Raw genomic sequence first — 22,444 nt, forward strand, 5'->3', positions numbered from 1 at the left:
TTAAAGTGAGATTAAGGAAGGATGACTACTTGTGTTCCTACTCATGACTACCAAGTGTCTGTAGTGCTTTACAGTAGGATTGTAACGTGATGTAGTTTGCTATGTTTGCAGGGTGCTGCTGTTTGATACTTGTCTTGGAATCAGCCCAATATGGTCAAATTCTATACTTTTGAGAAACCTTTGATTTACATGTGCTTCCTAGAACATGGCAGAAAAATATTGTCAAGTTTCTTTCTGCTCTGGGAATATTGTGGTCTTTGAAGAACTGTTTTTTGTGACAGCTTTTGGCAGCTGACCATCAAAAATGGGAGAAAACAAGCTCTGACTCCTGTATGCTTGCTGTTCTCTCCTTCCAAGAGTTGGGAAGAAAGACTAGGAAAGCGAAGGTACAAGCAAGGGTGGTTGACTACCTGCAAGTGCCTCAACAACTGAGGGGAAAAAAGCTGTAATGTGATCTCACATTTTAATGTACACAAAATAATTCACGTAAGAGAAAGCACTCACAAATACCAGAACCACAGGAAGATCTTCAACCAATGTTTGCAATTTTTAGACACAAAATCAATAAGAAAACTTGCAGGAAATTGGACTTTGTTATTTTAGTTCTCCTAAAACTGACTTTTTGAGGCTTTTAAGCTTTATATTCTAAGGATGTGAGATTTGGGCATACATGCAGAATTATGACTGCGTATGTCTGTCAGTTGTCTTAACAGATAAAGCCACTGAAAATTTTTATCTATCACAGCTTTCGGGAATGCTAAGTTGTTACAAGTGTTGTGAAGGTAATCACCTGAAAGGAAGAAAGATTTCAGTATGGTTGGGAGGAGAATTGTCTGAAGAGCTTGCCCCTTTTTGTTTTTGTTATTCTCATGGCTACTGTTAAAACTGCATTTCAGAGGTTACATTAAAAGAACATAGGTTCACTAAGTCAAGCACTTAAATATTAGCAAATGTGTGTAGTGAATCTTTTCCCCATGCAGTCTTAAAGTTGCCTTGCCTTGGAATATGCCTTCTCTTGTATAGAAGTTGTTTGTTTTGGTTTGGTTTTTTTCCTCCCGCTCTCTGTAGTTCCTCTGTCACATTCAGTATCTGGGTGCTCCTGGATCAGATGTATGCTAAAGTAGACTGTTTGTCAGATTGGTCCTGCGTTTGTTGTAGAAACTACATATAAGGCATTGGCTTAGACTAATATTACCATATATATCCTTATTCTCATTTTTTCTTTCTAAACATAAGCCATAGAGGACAGCAACATAACCAATGCATTCAGCGGGTATGACTTGGGCCAGTCTAAAGATCCTTTTTATAAGCCTGCCAGTTTTTCATTCTTGGGGGTTATGCATTTATTCTTAAAACTTACTTCCCAGAGTAATAGTTTTGTGGGGAAGGATTGTGTTTGGGCAGGAGGGGAGGGATTGCTGGAGTGCAAAGTGGATGGCAACAGAGAGGAAGGGAATTAAGGAATGGAGAGGTTGCAAACAAGGAGGGTGAAGCAGTTGTTTCTTCCTTTTAACAGAGTTGCTAAAAGGCTTTAGTAGAAATAGAAGCTCAAAGGGAAACAGCTTTCACTATCCATGAATTAAATGAGCTTCAAGCCCACATGACTTCTGAGGTTGCTCCATGCAGGTTTAAGGCCTCTTGCAACCATCCTTGTTAGAGCAGGTTGTTGGAAATCATTGCTTAAAATCAGACTCTTAGACCGTGAACTCCTGTGATTCATTATTAGGACCTTGAAGTGAGGGATAATGATAGCATTAACTGTTGAGTGGTGAGCTATGGGAAAGCAAAGACTGTTTATTCAGAACAAAATAATTTCTTAAAACATTAGATGGCTTCATATGCCCATGTTACTATAGATCATTTAGATTGGGAAAGACCCTTAATACCATCAAATCCAACGTTAACCTAGCACTGCCAAGTCCACTGCTAAACCATGTCCCTAAGCACCACATCTCCCTGTCTTTTAAATACCTCCAGGGATGTTGACTCAGCCACTTCCCTGGGCAGCCTGTTCCAATGCTTGATAACCATTTCAGAGAATAAATTCTTCCTAATATCCAATCTAAATCTCCCCTAGTGCAACCTGAGGCCATTTCCTCTTGTCCTTTTGCCCGTTACTTGGGAGAAGATACCGACCCCCACCTTGCTACAACCTCCTTTCAGGTAGCTGTTGAGAGCGGTAAGGTCTCCCCTGAGGGTCCTTTTCTCCAGGGTGAACAACCCCAGTTCCCTCAGCCGCTCCTCATAAGACTTGTGCTCTGTACCCTTCACCGGCTTTGTTGGTTGTCTTTGGATGTGCTTCAGCACATCAATGTCTTTCTTGGATGTTATGTCCATCTCACCTATGAAATTTCTACCTCATAAAAGTGCTGCAGATTGCATGCTTGGCCGTTTTATCTTATGGTGAAAGTTTTGCACTTTTGGTGGTGGTTATTTTTTTTTTTTTTTTTTGGAAAGAGCATTCTGACAGTTCCCAAGCTTGGGAATGTCACTTTGTCACTTTATACCGTTTAAAATCTGTGTCTTTTTAGAAAAAGGTCAAATTAATTTGTGTTGCTTCTTCAGAAAAATTATGAATGTATAATGTGTGTTGTGTGAAACACAGAGAAAATGGGATGACCATGAATCCCTTTGGCAATGTCTAGCCTGGAAACTTGTGCTTTAATGTGAAGATTTATAATTTCCTTTGGTATGAATGTTTCATAAAGAAAAGTATGCTCTTTGTCTTCATAAACACATTAAGAAAAGCATGCCTGGAATCAAGGTAATTTCAGATAAATTGCACTGCTCAGAGTCTGTTCACTCCTCTGCTGGAAAATACATAGGTGTCATCTGTCAAGTACTGTGTGTCTTTTATGTTGAACACAACTTGGCCTGCTAGGTGGTAAGTGGGAGGCTTAGAGTGGACAGGTTGAGATGTATTAATTCTATCAGACTGATGGTGATTGCTGTATTCTATGCAACATTCTTGAATTTTTCGAAGACTCCATGTTTTAGTGGAACCAGTGGAAGATGAGGGAAGCCATGGGATTTCTACAGCTCTGGAATCAGGCCATTGGTCTCAAGCTGGGCACTTATTAGTATTTTTGAGTTCTACTATTAATGGTTTATTAAGGTAGAAATCAGTAAAAATCTGTTCAGTGAAATGCAACAGTAAAACATTTGCTAACGGACTTGCTGCTGTTAATATTCCCCAACTGAGATTTGAGATTTTTTTCTTTGTTTGCATTAGTTTTGTAGTACTGTCTTCCAGTTGTAGGCTTCAAGAGTTATCTGCTCTCCCAATCTGGATGGAATTCTTTTGCCATTTAGTTAGTGTCATAGAGTATAGACTGTATAAGGACAGTCAGAAACTTATTCTTGGGAAAGTTTTTTTGAGAAGTCTAAGGACTTCAGCAGTTGTAAACACTTTTATGTTGTTGTTTCACCTCCCACCAGCTGATCACATCATGCTCTTCTGAAACCTTTGCCAAAATTTGAGACTTAGGCTGTTTTGTATGGTGTTGGTGGTTGATATGTTGAATGAAGCTGGGAATGTTAGGACTTGTCACTCTGTTAAAAATAGTATTTTGAAATGGTTTGTTGCACTGTAGGAAGGCTTATCCAAGAACTGGCATAATGGGTTAGTACTAACATCCATCTTGTTCAGTACTTTGATCCTGACAGTTACAAACAGCAAAGTCTACAGAGGAACTAATTTTGGGGCAGATGCCATAATCTCCATTCTGTCTTGGCAAGAAGCCTATTCTTGGTCTTCTAAAGATTTGTTGAAGCTCTGAAATGTAAAGCTTGGTATCTATTGAAAAAAAAATATAATTTTGATTCCTCTAGATGTGTTACAAAAATAACTGTTCCACTTTTACGTATTTGTAGGTTGTTGTTTCAGTGACTTTCTATAGCAGTGAGTTTCACTGACAATATATGACATTTTTTTTTCCTTTTAAAAGAAAAATGAAAATCTTTTAAATATCTTCTTTTTCTTGACAGGAGGGACAGATATTCCTGATCAGCCTTTTCAATCTCATTATTTAAGTTTTCTATGTTTAACCTAAATATCTGGTAAGCTGTACCATTTACAGAAAGTAAAGACTGTTCTGTGTCCAGGTGATTATCATGACACACTGTTGGAAAAAGCCTGAGTTTAGCAGTCTTAACCTTATGTTATGTAGGCAACACAGGAAAACAGGTAATTTTGGAAAGTCAGTTTAACTACTTATATTTTTCCATACCCTTTTCAAAGTAAATTTTGGTAACAGCTGGCAGTATGTCCATGAATCATAACATTGGCGTTCAGTATTGTCAGTGAAGAATCTCAGCCTGTGTATGATTAGCTCATGTAGCTCTTTACAAATAATTTGGGTTTAAGGCTAGTTGTTTCCCACAGGGGAAAAAAAACACCCCACAACATTATAATTGTTTTGGTAAGCTAGTGTGCTTTTACTTTGTCCTGTCTTACTTACGCATATAGTTACCTAAACTACTTTTCATTGGACTGTTCAGTGGAAAGCAGTTCTCACCTAATTGATACTTAAAGCTGTTGGACTTCCATAAGAAATGTAATTTTACTTCTGCTGCATGGCATTTGGATTTTTTGTATGTGTGTGTGTTTTTTAAAATGTAAAGCAAAACAAGTGCTTTCATTTCATGCACTTAGTGAAATGTGTGCTAAACTTGTGCTTTATTCTTTCTTGTCAGGTTGTCCGTTGCTGTTGTACCTGAAGAGGTGACCATTTGCTGTGAGTTAATGACATTTATGCTCCCTCCTTTTTTCTCCTCCTTTTCCTTCTGTGAAGTAACATGATGAAAAGAACATACTGTGCAATATTTTCTTGCAGTTAATAATACCAAACACTCACTTCCTTGAGAGAAATGTCCTTTAACACATGCCAGAATAAAAAAAAAAATATGCTCTGGTACGTTACTATATTGTGTGCCTAATCCTGAAAAAGAGATAACCTTGCCCCAGACAGCTTACTGTTTAATGAGGATCCAGTCAGTCTGTGTAACCAACATTAGGAAAACCAAGGGAGAATAACAGAAACATCAGTAATATGTTGATGTGAACAAACCAGGTAAAATTACCATAACTCTCTACTGCCCATCCATTTAAGACACAGTGTCATTGTACGAGTAATCTTGAGGGATTTGAAGGACCCAAAGGTAGTAGTGTTAAGAACCTAATTTGAGGAAGATGATGTATCTTTGCATGTGAAACAAAAATAGAGTGGTATAGTAACCAGTAGTGGCAGCTTGTTTTGCTGTATGTCTTGGGCCTTGAACTGTAGTAACACTTTATGCTGCAGCGTATTGGCACCTCCTGCTAAATTTTGTTCTCTGTAGCTTATTTTACCTGGCTTCTTGTGGGTTAAAAGCAGTAGGAGGGTAAAGTGGAAACTAACACTGACTGTGTATGACCAAAAGAAGGTTCCTGAGGTATTACAAGAATTTGTACTTTTGTTTTCCATCTTATGGTTTCTATAGAAAGGTATATATAGTTTCTTAGAAATCCCTGTGTTCTGGAGCTGTGCAGGATTTTGGAGGTCAGTGTGGCTGGGCCACGTGGATACCAGAACATTATTGCTATTTGAATAGTGTATCTTTTCCTACTGTAACTGTTGTTTGGCCAATATAATCATAGAATCATAGAATCAGTGAGGTTGGAAGGGACCTTTAAGATCATCAAGTCCAACCATTAACCTACCCTGATAAAAACACCACCACTCCTAAACCATGTCCCTAAGCACCTCATCTACCCTTTTCTTAAACACCTCCATGGATGGCGAATCCACCACCTCTCTGGGCAGCTTATTCCAATGTTTAATAACCCTTTCAGTGAAAAAATGCTTCCTAATATCCAATCTAAACCTGCCCTGACATAACTTGAACCCATTTCCTCTTGTCCTATCACTTGTCGCCAGGGAGAAGAGGTCAGCTCCCATCTCTCTAAAACCTCCTTTCAGGTAGTTGTAGAGGGTGATAAGGTCTCCCCTCAGCCTCCTCTTCTCCAGGCTAAACAACCCCAGATCCCTCAGTCGTTCCTCATAAGGTGTGTCCTCCAGACCCTTCACCAGCTTTGTAGCCCTTCTCTGGACACGCTCCAACACCTCAATGTCCTTCTTGTAGTGAGGGGCCCAAAACTGAACACAGTACTCGAGGTGAGGCGTCACCAGTGCCGAGTACAGGGGGATGATTGCTTCCCTAGTCCGGCTCACCACACTATTCCTGATGCAGGCCAGGATGGTGTTGGCCTTCTTGGCTGCCTGGGCACACTGCTGGCTCATGCTCAGCCGGCTGTCCACCAACACCCCCAGGTCCTTTTCTGCCAGGCAGCTTTCGAGCCACTCCGCCCCCAGTCTGTAGCGCTGCATGGGGTTGTTGTGACCCAAGTGCAGGACCCGACACTTGGCCTTGTTGAACCTCATACCATTGGCCTCAGCCCATCTGTCCAGCCTGTCCAGATCCCTCTGCAGAGCAAATCTACCCTCAAGCAGATCAACACGCCCCCCTAGTTTAGTGTCGTCTGCGAACTTACTGAGGGTGCATTCGATCCCCTCATCCAGATCGTTGATAAAGATATTAAAGAGAACGGGCCCCAGCACCGATCCCTGGGGGACACCACTCGTGACTGGACACCAACTGGATTTAACTCCATTTACCACCACTCTCTAGACACGGCCGACCAGCCAGTTTTTTACCCAACGAAGAGTATACCTGTCCAGGCCATGAGCAGCCAGTTTCTCCAGGAGAATGCTATGGGAAACGGTGTCAAAAGCTTTGCAAAAATCCAGGTAGATAACATCCACAGCTTTTCCCTCGTCCACCAAGTGGGTCACCTTGTCATAGAAGGAGATCAGGTTTGTCAGGCATGACCTGCCTGTCACAAACCCATGCTGACTGGGCCTGATCACCCTGTTCTCTTGCATGTGCCGTGTGATGGCACTGAGGATGATCTGCTCCATGACCTTCCCAGGCACCGATGTCAGACTGACTGGCCTGTAGTTCCCTGGATCCTCCTTCCGGCCCTTCTTATGGATGGGTGTCACATTTGCCAACCTCCAGTCAGCTGGGACCTCCCCGGTTATCCAGGACTGTTCATAAATGATGCACAGTGGGCCGGTGAGCACTTCCGCTAGCTCTTTCAGTACCCTTGGATGGATCCCATCCGGCCCCATAGATTTGTGCACCTCCAGGTGCTGAAGCAGGTCCCTCACCATTTCCCTTTGGATTACAGGGGCTTCATTCTGCTCCCCATCCCTGTATTCTAGCTCAGGGGTCGGGGAATTCAAGGAACAACTGGTCCTACTGCTGAAGACTGAGGCAAAGACGGCATTAAGTACCTCAGCCTTTTCCTCATCCTTGGTTACTATGTTACCAGCCCCATCTACTAGAGGACAGATATTATCCTTGGTCCTCTTTTTATCGCTAATATATTTATAGAAACTTTTTTTGTTGTCCTGATGATCCACAGTTCAAGTATGCAGTTTAGGAGGGATCAGCAAGAGTTTCCATTTTGAGAGTATCTGTAAGATGGAGTTGCAAGCAATGCAAATATAATTGTTAATTTTTCTGAAATTTGTAAAGAGTTATCATCCCACATGGAAATTGTTATTATAATACTATTTCACTGGATTTTTCTAGGAGTACAAATTGTTCTCTTAAGTCTATTCTGTTAAAAAAACACAACTCAACAAGAAAGAAATCAATATGGCTGTGTCTGGCTCTTCGGGTTGTATTATGTAACACTTTCAGGAATGATGATTCTCTCTCCTCCTGTCTGAGGCGGATAAAACTACATAAATATAAAACTGAAATCCACAATCTTGCATTTGAGGGTATGGATGGATACATAAAGGGTCAGTCTACACTAGGAAAATTTTCCTTGGGAAGATTCAGCAGTTCACAGTATGTCTGTCAGAGTGTTTGTTAAATCAAGAGGAAAAAACAAAACTCACGCTTGTATAATTTTAGGGTGAAAATGCTGGTTACCACTAGGACCTTGCTATCATTGGTTTCCACAACAGTTTTTAGGAATATACCCACTTCAAATTCAGTCTCAACCAATGTATTAAATACTCGTATGTTGGAGGTAAGGTTTTTACTTGCTTATATGTAGCTCGCTGTCTTTCATGTAAATTACATCACTTTTAATGAAGGTGGCTGTTTTCCTTGGTTTAAGTGTCTACCTAATTGAAACTTGAAATACGCTATAGTCTGGGAGCCTGTTATGAGGTCTGTTTGTGTTAGACATATAGTGTTCCGAAAAACCAAAGAGATGATCCAGGTTTGAGAGTTGGACTCTGAGCCCACCGCTAGAGGTCCATTCCCTACTGATCCTGCAGAACTGCCAAAGACATCTTTGATAAACCATGCTTCTGCTGGTGTTTCACGTATAAACATTCACTTCTAACAAGTGTATGTCCCAGATCATTCCCTAACCTCACCTTCCTTTGTGCCATACACAGTATTTTGGTTAGGTAGCTGGAGATAGGCTTGGATATTACGGTGCATCTTTTTAAAAGAATGACATGATATTTCACTATACTGGGTGACTTTACATGGAAGCTTTCGTATCAATTAACTAGTAGCAGTTTTTGCTTCACAATAATCAATGGAAGCACAAAAAGGAATCCTCTTCTATTTGTTTAAACACTTTGAATTTCATAGAGTGTCTATATTCATGACTGAACATCTGTAAAATGTGAGCTCCTTATGAACATTGTCACTGGCAGTGCCTGAACTGAATATATTGTAAAAAAAAAAAAAATTAACCAAAATTAGAAAAGTCATGAAAAACCCACAGCAGGTATCCAAGTGTTTACAAAAATCAATAGCCCATCAGACTTGAGGTCATGTGATATTAGTCCCTAGGACTAGATATGAGACCAGTGCCAAGAAAGGCCCTGGAAAAAATGATATTAAGATAAGATCAAACTTAGAAAATTAGGATTTTTTCCTCAGTGCAAATGCAGAAGGTAACAGTAAGAGATTAGTTAGAATAAGAAAATAGGTAATCACTGTATGTACATTTTAGATTTTAAAAAATGTCAGTACTAAGCTAGTTACAAAATGGCTGTGTTTTTATTCTTTTTCTTTCTTTCCAGATTTGTGCTCCTGATTTTTTTTGTCTCCTTCTGCATATTCCTCCCTCTGTCAAAGAATGCAACAAAGTTCTGTCTGCATAAAAATCAAATACCGCGAGCAATCCAGCCTGTTGACAGGAAGATCATTAAGTGGGAAATACATGATGAAATGTTAAGCTCAGTAAAACTTTGAAATTAAGTGAGAAGAGTTTGTTTTACTTTTTTTTTTTTTTCCCCTGTTGTAGGGTTTTTTTTTTTTGGTGGGTGTGTGTGTTTTCTGTCTGTTGACAAACCTTCTGAAATTGAAATCATACCAGCAGCAGATATGGTCAGTGAAGTTGTGAGGTAAGAGATCAACTTTATAGAATATATAACTCCAAAACAGGAGTTCTGAGCACGTATAAGGCAACAGCTATGAAATACAAGCCCTGTGCAAGAAGCTTATTCACTGTGTTGAGTATAGTTTTATACTGGGTACTTTGAGGTGTGTTTCTTGGAGAGGCTACTGTAAAAGAAGCACTAGCAGTGTCTTCACCACTGCCAGCCTTACAGGTAGGATGCTTCCACCCAGAGAACAAACAATGAGTTTTTAAGATCGTTCTGCTTTTTAAATTAAACTATAGAGTTTAGGCTATGTATTATTATTTGGGGAGTCTGATTCCATATTATTTAGAAATTCTTCTTTGTATTATTACATTTTTGGAAACTGCTGTATTGTAGAATCCAAGGTTTGTTCAGAAAGCTAATCATGTGGTTTAGGTCAAGGACAGTGACTAAAAGGGGATGGTTTAGGGCCGAAGTAGGAAAAATAGAGGTGGAAGACCTAGTGCAAGCATGCTCCTAACTGGGAGTTATTTTTCTGAATCTGGGCCTAAAATAGCTAGTTTTTTTTTTTTTCTTTGTACAGCATATTACGAAAATGTAGGATTTAAAGTAGCTTTTTTATATTGCTAAATCAGTGACTACTGGACCACAGTTGAGAGATAAAAACGAAGGCAGTAACTAACACAGTAACACAGCCTGTGGTGGTCCTTGCTACTTAACAAAAAAATACCACCCAGAACTATGGGTTCCTAGGCTTATTGTGGACAGGGCATGCAAATAAAAATATTTATTACGATTACTTAGTGAGGGCCCCTGCATTCTGTTAGAATTCAAGCAAGCTGCACCTGAGTTGCTTCATTTTGCCTTTTGCCTTCATATTGACCCAGGCACAGGAAAAATGAAGCCAACTGAAGTACACAATAAAAATGTTAAAAAACCTACCAGACCTGGAAACAAAGAAACTCTGGTTAATTTCTTTTCCTCTTCTGAGTAATAACACTTCAGTGGGTCACTGCCTCTGCTCTGAGAGACCATGGGCAGGGCAGGACAGGATTGAGTAGACGCCTGCAGTGAGAAGGATGGTCATAGTAGCTGATGTCCTAATCGGGATCTGTGGGGATTTTTTCTGTGTTGAGTTGTGATTTTGTTGCTTTGTTTTTCTAAATCTGGAAGGACAGCATGCCACCTCCTGTTGAAATAAATGGAGATGGACATGCTGTCCAAATGGGGAAATTTTTTTCTGTGCCCTTTTGAGCTGTTCTGAGAAGGAACAGTTCTTCCCTGTTAGCCCACACTCCAAATGTTAGATGTATAAATAAAAGACTGTCTGTGTACTCTCTCATCAGTTTTATTTTGAGATTTTTTCCTTCCATTCAGAACATAGGACTTTTTAGTTATTTTTCCGTATTTGTTACCCATAAAAAGTCTGGAGGAAATTCAGTAATTCCAAAACTGGAAAAGTGTCCATATTTATTTCTTGACAAATCTGTTGCAGCTATTTGGGAATACTAACATTCCTCAATTCTTAGGTCTATGGTCTGCTATGCAACTGCATATTTCTTTGAGTTAAAAGTTTAATTTAATTTTAGACTGCAGAAATAATTGGACCTTTAGGAACCTCAGGCTGAACTTTGCCAATGTCCGGAGCATTTTGGTTAAATTGAGTTGTAGTAACAAATTGAACAATTTCAGTAAGATGCACGGATGTTTTCACAAATTTTTTTCCTTTTGATAGACATGCATGTACTTGTTAAATTATGGACTTGCCTTAGTTTTAAGGTCTAACTTTTGTTTCTCATTGCTTTTTCTCTAAGATAACAAATAGTGTTAATCACAAGCAACTAAGTATTCATGTATGTGTGTACTTAGATGGAGGCCTTAGCCCGCAAACTTTTGGGGGGTAAGAATTTGTAGAACAATAACTGCTTTATTGATTTTAATGTAAAAAAAATTAAATAAAATTATCTTTTTTTTTTTCCATCTTGGTTTGAATTCGTAACTTCCTTTTTTGTTTAGTGTCGGTATGGCAGAGTAACTTGTGCGTTACTTTCTTTAATTTGTTATCCTATCAATTAATATATTTTATTTTGGCAGTTTAGCAAAACCCATATGTTAGTATACAAATGGAACTAACTTTAAAGATTGCATATTCTTTTTATTTTCAGGGATGGTGGTAGTTTGTTATAACTTTGTGGTGTTATTCTGTTTTTTGACAGTTTACTTTTTCAACAAAGAACAAAAGGCAGTGTGAAAAATGGGGCAGAAATAAAAAAGGCCTTGAAGAAAACAGTGTTTTTCAATACAAATTAAGTTCTGAGCGTATGAGACTTCCCTACTTACTGTGTTTCTTTACTGATGTGATGCTGTGAAAGTGAAATGACAAGTCCCAAAGAACTGATGAGTCCAGCAGCGAAAGTCTTGTGCAACTTTGCAAGAACTGGGTTTGTTCAGACTGAGAGGCAGCAGGAGTAGACAGAGGAGCATTGCAGCAACCCTTTTGCAAGTTTTCAAATGCATGAGGGGTTGGTGATTTTTGTGCCTGCAGGAGAAAGCGTTTTTCCTAGCTTTAAAGAACAGATGACTTAGCAGTATTTTAGGGAAAGCTCTCTTCCGAGATTTGTTAGATGTTGGAACAGATTACCTAGAGACACTGTATGGCTGGCTAAGGGCAACTTTTTAAAGGAAGTTACAGTAGCGTCTCTCAGGGGTGAACCTTGTGACGAGATGAAAGAAATGAGCTCTGTCCTGTTCCAACATTTTTATTTCATAGATGCCATGTGATTTAGTGACATTCCCACAAATTAGTGCCTGGAACGAATGTTTTTATTGATAATAGTTTTCAGCATGTTTGTGTGTATCAACACTGAAAGTTATGGTCATGTTAGTAAATGGGTTGGCGTAAATACAGGCTGCTGCCAAAAAGGGAGGTGTCTCAGCTGCCTTTCCTCATTCACCACCAGTGCTGGGTTTCTTTTCAGACTGGTTTTCAATTCAAGTGGGGTGACAAATGTACACAGCTTAGATGAAGGCGAATCTGTCCTTTTGATAGCAACAGCTGCTGCTCAAAGTGACTGTGGAACAGTAGCTTAAGGCTCTGCAGCCAAGGGACAGTCACTTACTGGGGTGCTACTACAAGTCCTGGCCTAGGGCTTTTTTCAGGAAAAAACAACAGGCTGAAAGAGCAGCGTGATAAAATACAGCTGAATATCCTCTGTAGCAAAGTATGACCTTTTATATTAGCCTTAAGTGGAAGTGCTGGGTATTAAGTAAGTTCTGTCCACTAGGCTTTAGCAAACAAGCTAATGAAGCAATTCCACTTTTCAACTTTCCAAAAAACTAATAGCTGGAGAGAGGTAACCATCTAATAATGAAGTTAGACAGTGTATGTGTGCTGCTTCAAGTAGGGCTTTGCTTCCAGCTTTGTATCATTTGGAAGATTTACCAGTAATGGCAAGAAAATGAGTATAGAATTCAAAGTAATCACAGTGAAACATTAACACAGTGTCCCTCTGCAGTAGTGGTGAAAAAATTGTATCACCAGCAGAAATCATATTTTGCAGTGGGGAGAAAGTCTAGAGGAGGTAGAAGATAAAGGAGAAATCTTCCATTTGCGAATGAATAAAACGTTATAGCAATGATACAAGGTAGATGCAAACCTAAAATGGTACCTTTGACGTGGAACTTGTAGGATTAAGCATGATGCTCTGGAAAAATTAGATAATCAGAGCTAGTTAATTAGAGGCTGGGCCATGCTTCATGGAGTTCCAGAAAAAATACATCTTTCTTACTCTGTGTCCCCTTGCTCCCACTTCTGTGTACTTGCTGATTCAATATAAGATCTTTTTTTTTAATTTTTCTTTAAAGGCCTAAACGTTTCTGCAATGTATGGGAGCCGCCACATGTCTCCAAGTCATAGATATTTCTCCAGAGCCTGGCAGAAGCTAAGAGAGCCTGCACTTACCTAGCCCTCTGGCAACAATGGCGTAGAGGAGTAACAGAACAGTTTTCCAGGTCCCAGTTTTTCAAAACCTCACTCTTGGTTGTTAGCATTGTATAAATTCAGTGTCAAAGGTTACAGTTACAATTTTTCTGGGGAAATTGCCAGAGAGTTTAAGATCTCTTCATGTTGGGTCTGTGCTGCAGATTACCTGAGGTCTTTGTATGTACAGTTGTTGGGGATAGATTTAGATGTGTAAAGATGCAAATAAATGCTTCCATCGGAATTTTCAAAATCCAACAACACTTGAGGGAGAATTAGTAGCCTTTTTGCAACTTCAGGCACTCGATTTTTCTCTCTTAACCCGTCTCTCTTTGGCAGCAAACCCAGGGGTGGCCAGCCTACAGTTCATGACCAGTTTAAAAGCGGTTTCCATGGCACAGCTACTTCCTATGGCTGGCTGTGGTTCGGGGCTGTGCTGTGGCCCTGGCCCAAGCGTTACCCCAGAGAGAGCCAGCTGGGCAGGGCCACCATTCTGTGGGAGCAGTGGTGATGCTTGAAAAGCCACAGTGACGTCCACCGTGGTCTCTGCTGTGCTGTATTTCCTTGCATTGTGAGACGTAGTTGTTCCCCGGACGTGTGATCATGTGGAAACAGACTTGCGTCTTGAATGTGCCCGGAGATGCAGAGCCTGAAGGTGCTGCACGTAACGAGGCACTACAGCCAGTAAATGCCAATGCCAGCGAGGAAACCTGCCTTTTAAATGAAAAAGTTCTGAGTATTTTCCATTTACTAATAGACTGGTAAGGGGGGAAGAACAAAGTTGCTTAATCCCTGAATGAAAAACCATTGTAAATTAAATATTTCAAGGAGTTTAAGAGCTGTCAAAGATTATATTTAAATAGTTTATCTCGCTGCTTCCACTGAGTGGTTAATCAGTTTGACCACATAATACTAAGTAGCAATCATCACAGGACAGCGTGAAATGCCAGCCGGGGCGAGAGCGGCGAGCGCCGGCAGCCAGTCGGCGGGGGCGGGAGGGCTCAGCTCAGCGCGAAGCCCCCGGTGTTTCGCGGCGGCGTCCCACCCGGGGCGGGAGGCAGCGGCACCTCCCGCCGCCCCGTCCAGCCACCGCCATGAGTTTGTGAGCGGTTTGAAAGCGCTCCCGAGTTTCCCGGACACCGCTGAGGGGCCGCAGCCGCCGCTGGGCCGGTGAGGAGGGCGCCCTGAGGCGCCGCCTGCCCCGAGGCGGGCAGAGTCCCCTCAGGCTCCGCGGCCGTTGGGCAGCCGGCCCCTCGCGCGCCACCCTCCGCCCGCCACAGCGTTTCCCGCTGAGGCGCGGCCGTTAGCGGTGCCGGTGGCAGCTCGCCGCTCTGAGCTCCCGGAGCGGGCTCCGTTACACCGCCGCGGGCGCCCCGGGCGGTTCGGCCGGCCGGCCGCCCCTGAGCGAGCGCCGTGCCGTGCCGTGCCGCACCGCCCCCAGACGATGGCGCTGCAGCACCGGCCTTGCGGTGCGGCGACGCGGGGTCGTCGCGACCGGCAGGGGGTGCTGCGGGGAGGTCCGGCGGCGGTGCGGCGGCCGCGGGGCTGCGGTGCGCGGGAGGCGGCGGCGACGGCGGGAGGGCTGATGCCGCACAGCCGTGCCGGTCCCGGCGGAGGCATGAGGCGCGTGGGGCGGACGGGGAGCGGCGCGGCAGAGCGCGGGTCGGTGCGGCCCTGAGCTCAAGCCTCCGCGCCGCGCTCCCGCAGAGCGACTATGGCCGGGGGAAGGCGAGGGCTAGTGGCGCCTCAGAACACGTTTCTGGAGAACATCGTGCGAAGGTCTAACGGTAAGGGGGGAAACGGGGCGGCGGGGAGGCGCCGCCGCCCGCGCCCTGGGGCCGAGGGCGAACCCTCAGCGGGGCGAAGCAGCCTGCCGCTTCCTCGGCGGGGGCAGCCCCGGGCGGAGGGGCATTGAGCCCCGGCCGCTCCCAGGCGGTTCCGCCGAAGCGGCGCATCCAGGTGCCGGGGCCGAAGCCGGTGCTACCGGTCGGCTGTGCCGCCCAAGTGCTGCGGAGACCCCTTCCGGCCCGGTCAGCGGGGCGGCTGGCTGCCGGCGGGGCTCCGGCTGCAGGTGCGCCGGCACGGAGGGGCGCCCAGGGAGAGCCGCCGGCCGGGCTGTGCCCGGTGCGGGGCGAGCTCCGCGCCCCAGGGACGAACCGGGGGACTGAGTCGGGGGGGCGCGGGGGGCCAGAGGGGTCGGGTCACCGGTAGGGTCCGGCGGTCGGCGGGGGCTGCGCGCCCCGGGAGCGTGGCGGCTTCGGGTGGGGAGGAGGTGCGGGGATTCAAGATGGTCTCTGGGAAGGGAGAGCCCGGTGCTGGGGGATCGGCCGAGGGCTGCTAGGCTGAGTTAAAAGGGAAGAAGGTTTGTCATAAGTGAGGAGAGAGTTTGCCATTTTAAGGGCCGAGGGTAGATATTTTTTTTTCCTAGTGCACTGTAACCAGGTCTTTCTCTTGGAAAACTGTGGAGTGGAAAATGCCTCGAATTTCACAATTGCATGCAAATATGCATTAATGTTATCCAGATTCTTTCACTTAGTGACTTACCAAAAGCTGCTCCCTCAGTAAGTGTGCGACCATGCAAACGTTTATGTATTTGTTTAAACCCAGGCATGTGCATTTTTTTAAAGCTATGAGCCTAAGTTCTGCCATTTTTAATGCTTCCGTTGACTTCAATAGGGTTACTTAAGGGATTAAGAACTTCTAGTATGATTGAGAATATGCAGGGTCAAGCTCCTTTAGAAGACAAGACAAGATGTGTTAATTAAAAGTGTAGTCAGTTTGTTCTGATAAGGCAAAGACAATTAACCCTCTTGATAAGCAGCTAAGAACTCATTATCCAAAGAATGATTTTAATATATATATTTTTTTCAATTAGGTGCTGTTATTGGAGAAATAGCCTTTGATAAGACCATATTTTCACATAAAATTATGAGGCTCTTTTTATAGGTTATTTCTCTCTGCAACTTTCCTATAGAGGGAAGGGGTTGGAAGCTGCATTCCTGAAAAAATACTCACCATTCTTACAGTGAATCTTGCCCTCTTTTTTTAAAAAATGAAACGTTACATTTCTTCACGTTCAGGCTGCTTCTCTAATCTTCCAATACCAGTTATCAAAGGCTTTTCTCAAAACTGTCTCGAGTTTGTAGATTATTTTCTTCATTAAAAACCAATTTTCTCTTTTGACTTTCAGTGCCAAAACCTTGATGCAGTAAATCAGTTGAGGTTTGGAGATGGGGGGAGTCATGCCGCAGAAGCTATGTTCTTTTTCTTCCTCTCTTCCCTCGCTATTAAGAAGGTGTCATAACAGAGTTTGGTGCTAGACAGCACAGGTAAAATGGCAGCATTCCATTTCCAAATGGTCAGCAAGTCCAAGTCCTGAGGGCTGTTATCAATACAAGTTTTTAGATTAAGCCTGGTAGGAAGTGATGCACAGTTCAGACATGTTAGGAGAAGCTTAGGGAAGTGACTCAGGTTTAGAAGACCATTTATTCTGTAATGTGCCTTCTAGTTCCTGCTGGACCTAGTCCAGCTTTGCTGTAAATGTGATGCCGTCACAGACGAATGCTGTATGAATCAGTTCTAACGTGGACCTTAGCCTTTTCTAACCTCCATCTCGTTCAGGAGACACAGATAGTCTCCTTTTTCTCCTTACCTGGCAGGGCTGTTCTGGCCAGTGTGGGGGCAGCATGGAAACAGGCCAGTTCCTTGTTGCCTATTGCGTCTTGGCCTGCCTGCTTGGCTTTTGAGACGATTTGGGATGCCCACAGGATGAGTGCTTAAATGGGCCCATAAAGCTTGAGGTTTGGCTGCCCCTTCTTGGTTTCGTTTGACTGGGTAGTAATGTGACCCGCAATGAAACTATCTAGACCATTTGGGATTTGCCAAATAAACATTGGGCTTGATGTCAAACTGTATTTGCTGGCACGTGCAAGCAAGTTAAGTAGTGCCAACAGATATTGAGTTGATACAGATATAGGAATTTTCCTAATTTGAGGAGGATTCCCTCTAAAAGGAGAGGACTTTGGTCATAGAACAGAAACAGATACTGAATAAGTGCTTCACTTAAAGGTACTTGTATATGACATGCATCCACTGTCACAGGTGCACTGAGGAAAGCATATTCTTGCTATGTGTTATATTTTGGGGCAGGGGGTGTTAACTCAGTAAAAGAGGTTGTATGGCAATAACAAAGTAATTGGCATGCAGCCACTTTTGGATTCATCGCTCTAAGGACAGCACTAATTATACCATTTTTTTACCAGCAGTTTAACAAGTAATTCTTTGAACAGCCTTTCATATTAGATGTGGGACTGGTAAGCTGATGCACCTTCAATGGCTACAGGTAATAGCAGTGAGCATAGGCATGCAAGTTCGGGGTTTTTCCTTCAGGGTTAGTATTTTGCTGATGTTTATATCACACCATCTGCAGCAAGACTCACCTCAAACTCCATTGGTCTGAATCGTCTCCTTTAGAGTTATTAGGGACAAGAGCTGCTTCTTAGGTTGCTCATCAGCTGAGAAGGGTTCTCATGCAGTAAATGTCAGCCAAAAGAGCTATGCTAGGGTTAGAAGCTGCACAGTATTTCCTCTCCACACGTTGGAGTAAAGAAGGAATTGAGAATTTCTCAGCCCATCCAGGGGTGGGATGGCCTTATGATAGCACATGCAGTGTCATCTGCCGAGATCTGTGGACCTCATCTGGTCCTCTGTGATTTCTTCTCACAAGAAGACCTTTTGGATAAAGTGTGAACTTAAGGTTCTTCTTTGAAATGAGGGACACCATAATCCTGCTTGTCTTGTATTTTATGTTTAAAAGCTGTGTTTCTATATTAGCCATGTAGAGCTAGAAATATAAATGTTGTATGTAGTGCTTGGTTGACAAAAATTGTTTGAGGCATTGAAATATTTAAAGACCAGAACACCCAATGGGACAGAAAATGAGCCCATGCTGTAAAACAGTACAGTATGTAAAGAATCACTAGCCCCTGATGGTTATGCTAATGTGATATTAATGTTTTTCTCGGGTAATGTAATACACCCACAGTATACAAGCACTATAACAATAACAGTTATAATTTTGGTTTGTGGCCAAGGCACCCAATTCAAATGGTGCAGTATGTTATAGAGAATACTGATTCTTTGTGATATTCCAATGCTTTATCCATAACTACAGGCAAAAATACTTTTCAGTTTACATAAATGCCAAATAGGTTCTGCAGTCTTCCCTTGGTCAAAATTCTTACTGAGGTATGTGATAATTGTGCATGTGTAAGGATGGCAAAAGCAAGACCTGCGTTTACGTGGCTTTGGAATTTCAGTGGAAATCACAGATGCTCTTCTGATTTATTGGCAAAATGAGGTTGGAAGAAGAGGAAGTTAAAGGGCATAAGGCTTGTATGAATTTAGTCTTGCTTTCACTAAGTCCTGTGGAAACATCCTAGGGAGACATCAGGTATGGAAGCAAACCTGCGCCCTTTGATGGAGAATGCAGTGAGTTCCCTGTAGGGAGAAAGAAAAAGCACCTTCAGACACAAATCCTGAGAATAACAGACATTTCCATGATTTATGGCATTACTTCCATTTGGAGAATATAAGGTCCCAGTACAATAAACATTCTGCAACCTGGGCTTGCTAACCTTGTACCATTGCCTGAGACCTAGGAGAGAAATTAACTTTATTATAAACAGCTCTGAAACTGACAAACCTGGTTTTGTGTTTAGCCAGAGAAAAATGCAAAGGAAACTAACAAAGAATGAAGAACTAAACTGAGTTTTATTTTCATACTTTTGCACTTGAATAAAATGTTAATTTAAATAACATGTTAATTTGAAGAAAATGTTTGCAAACAGTAGTTGCAGACAGAGCTGTGTCTGCTGCAGCCTGGCTCTGCCTACCTTCCCTTCAAAACCTAAAGCGGTGAGCAGCATGGTATGGAGATGCAGACCTGGCTGCTGCTAATGCGATTTGGGTCCAGAAGCAGTATAAGCATGCTTCCCCAAAGGTAGGGTTTACTATCTTAAGTGTTATGGGTCTAATCACTTTCAGACTACTGAGCTGTTACATTAAGCACATACATGAATATGACAAACTCTGTGATGTGCCAAGGGCAGTCAGGTCCTGGGCACCACTGGGGTGCCTCATCCTAGTGCAACACTTCCAGTAAATAGCATCAGTCATCCATAAAGTATTTTTATACTGAGAACAGGACTGCTTTTGTTTAAATTAGCAAGCATGTTTTTGGGGTGGAGTATACTTTTCTATTTCCTTTTGATAGAATATGTTTGGTTTCCTGACAGTTCATAAATTTCCATAATTTTCAATGAATCTTCAAGCAACACTGAGTGAAATTCATTATTTGCAGAGGACGAGCTCAGCAGCTTTGTGCTGCTGGTAAATTGCATCCTAGTGTGATCTAGTGAGTTTATATCGAATAGGGAAATGCATTTTAGTGACTGTTTTAGACGTGAAAGTACTGAAAAGGTTCACCGTGCACAGGGAGGAGCAATATTGAGGTATTCCTTACAAGGTGCAATGTCTGGGTTAAGTTCTTAAAACTCCCAAATGGGCTGACTTAGAAGGCTGTAGCAGATATGCAGGAGGTTTTCTGCTCCATGCTGCCAAGTCTCATCTTCCAGACTTCAGTGGGTTAATCTCTGTATAAAGAAAAAAAACCAATGTAAAGGAATAGAGGGGTCTGGCCTGGAGAATGCTTCTCTTCCCTTGTATGGAAAGCTCTGCCAAAATCACACCTTGCAAAAAGTGCATGGAAAACTCCTGGATCAATAATAAGATGGTGCTGTATGTGTAGAGTGCCTTTAGCTGAAGATTTTGTTTCTCTTGCCATTACTATGGCTCGCCCTGTGCAAGGCAGAGTGAATGTTATCCTCTACAAATCTGGCATCCAGTGGTTAAACTTGAGTCTGTACCCTTTTGTATCTAATCCTGCAACACTCACTTTATTCAAGATTTCATGTAAAATCACTTTTGGCTGAGTAAAGTCCAAGAGTGTACGTCTGTCTGTTGGCACTGATTAAAACAAGACATGTAGCCATGAAAGCAGCAGACTGTCAAAAACCACAAGGGGACAACTTGTAGGTTCCGTGTTAAGGACATTTTCTTAAACTGAGAATGAAACAAAGGAAAGGGTTTTGTTTCTTCATGATCTTCCTTCTTTTCTGAGTTAACAGCTGTGGAGGTGCTCCTATTTTTGTCCTGTTTTTTTTTTTAATACAATTGGTCAGTACATCAAAATATTTATTAATTATTAACTTTTTTTTTCCCCTCAGTATCACTTGAGTTGAGTATAAAATGTTTTTTTGCTTGCTTTTACTAGGCCAGAAGCTTCTAGTTTTGTGTGTGCATCTTTATGCATTTAGAAATGTACGACCTGATTTCCTTAAAATGACTTTTATAGATAGTAAGAAAAAAACCATACATCATGGAGATGATAGATAATGTGCTTTAAAATTAATGTTCTGAAAGCTCAAGAAGTTCTGCTGTGATAATTCAACATACCAATCCATTTCTGCATTAAATCCTAGAATAAGATCATAAAACAAATCTTAATGAAACCCATTCATTGGAGAATTTGTTAATGCATTTTTGTAACTCATATAGCTAAAAGTGAGCAGGGAGTAAGGTCTTGTCAAATGCTTTTAAGGCTTTTGATGGCTGTGGCTATAATCAGTAAATCAAATGGCTTCTTTAAACTGATGGAAGACCCATATAATCGATGTAACTAAAACATGCTTTTTCCTGAATTTCTTTTAAGATCAGATGTGGGGGGGAATACCCAGACCAATAAACTGCGAAGTCTCACTGCTGAACAGTATTTTTGTCCTTTATTAAGAATGGTGCAATATATGACTCTTGCAACTGGTGAACTTTCTAATTTCTGAAAATTATCTCATGTTAAGGTCACATTTGTCTAAATGTCTTTTTTTTTTTTTTAAATTTCTCAGTATGGGCAGTACTTCAGGGATAGGCGAAGGATAATGCTGTGCATAAAATACGTATGACAGCTTCTGTGCACTTTCCGTTTCAGCTATTCTTGCTCCATTATTTTGTTTTTTTTATTTTTTAAAAAAACAGATAATTACAAAGATTTCACAGTTACTAGTGTTGGAGGGATGTACTCTTTTCAATTTAAACTTTTATCATGGTAGAGGCCTACTATGAAATATTCGCTATAACAATGCAAAATAACAAATATTGAGATGGAACCAGTAGTTTTTATCTATACTGCTGGCTGAAATTAGCATTCATTTTCTGTAATGATTCAAACTGAGTCACTTGAAGTTGTTTTAGTTAGTGTCTCTTTTGTTATTTGTGGTAAGTATGATGAAATACATTTTTTAATAATTCTTTTCAGCCTGTACTGGCACTATGCTCTGGAGTACACATGACAGTGTAAGTCATGTTTGAATAAAGCATGAAATGCCTGCATTTAGTGGATTGTGTTCATGCTGTAGCAGCCAAGGAGTTTTTAAATTAATTTTTGTTTCTGTAAAATAAATAGTTAAATAAAACATGTAAGCTGAAATGAACCAATCTGTAATATGTTGTAGCCTCACCTAATATGAAACAGCTTAAAATAATTTTGTTTTGATATTAAGGATGTGCAATTTTGAGGCCACTGTATCATTATTCTATGGAGAGATCAAGTTGTTCAATAGCATATTTAAACATTGATGCACTCCCACTCTAGGAATGAATACAAGGAGATACTGAGTGGATGTGTGTATCCATGTAACACCATTGACTTCTACAGGAGAATGTGGGTGGAAGACCGGAATTGTGTCCTATTACTTTTATTTAACTATGTGAATAGTCTTTCGGTGCTTTGAGCAGCTCTGTACTTGCTTTGAATACAGTCACAGCACTTCTGTTAAGATAAAAATTTGGTTGGTTCCTGTGTCTTTCCTCGCTGAAGTGTGAGCCTTGAATCCCATGTATGCAAAGAAAGGATTGAATAGATGCTTGAAATTCAGTTTGACTTACTTGTACTGATTTAGGGCTGTATTTTGATCTCAGAAGTTACTTTTGAACAATGTAACTAATC

General features: G+C 41.7%; 1 protein-coding gene across 1 annotated transcript in view; it reads left to right on the plus strand.

Annotated features, from left to right (window-relative positions):
* Positions 1-15,097: 15,097 nt before the first annotated feature.
* Positions 15,098-22,444, plus strand: part of KCNH1 (potassium voltage-gated channel subfamily H member 1) — a gene marked incomplete at both ends in the record, with an annotated part of 184,556 nt that continues 177,209 nt past the window's right edge. Inside the window, one exon of the mRNA XM_082481894.1 lies at positions 15,098-15,170. Within this exon, the coding sequence (XP_082338020.1) occupies positions 15,098-15,170 (73 nt within the window). The remainder of the gene's footprint in view (positions 15,171-22,444) is intronic.

Source organism: Vanellus vanellus (assembly GCF_965231255.1).
Source record: "Vanellus vanellus genome assembly, chromosome: 3".
NCBI classification, from domain to species: Eukaryota; Metazoa; Chordata; class Aves; order Charadriiformes; family Charadriidae; genus Vanellus; species Vanellus vanellus.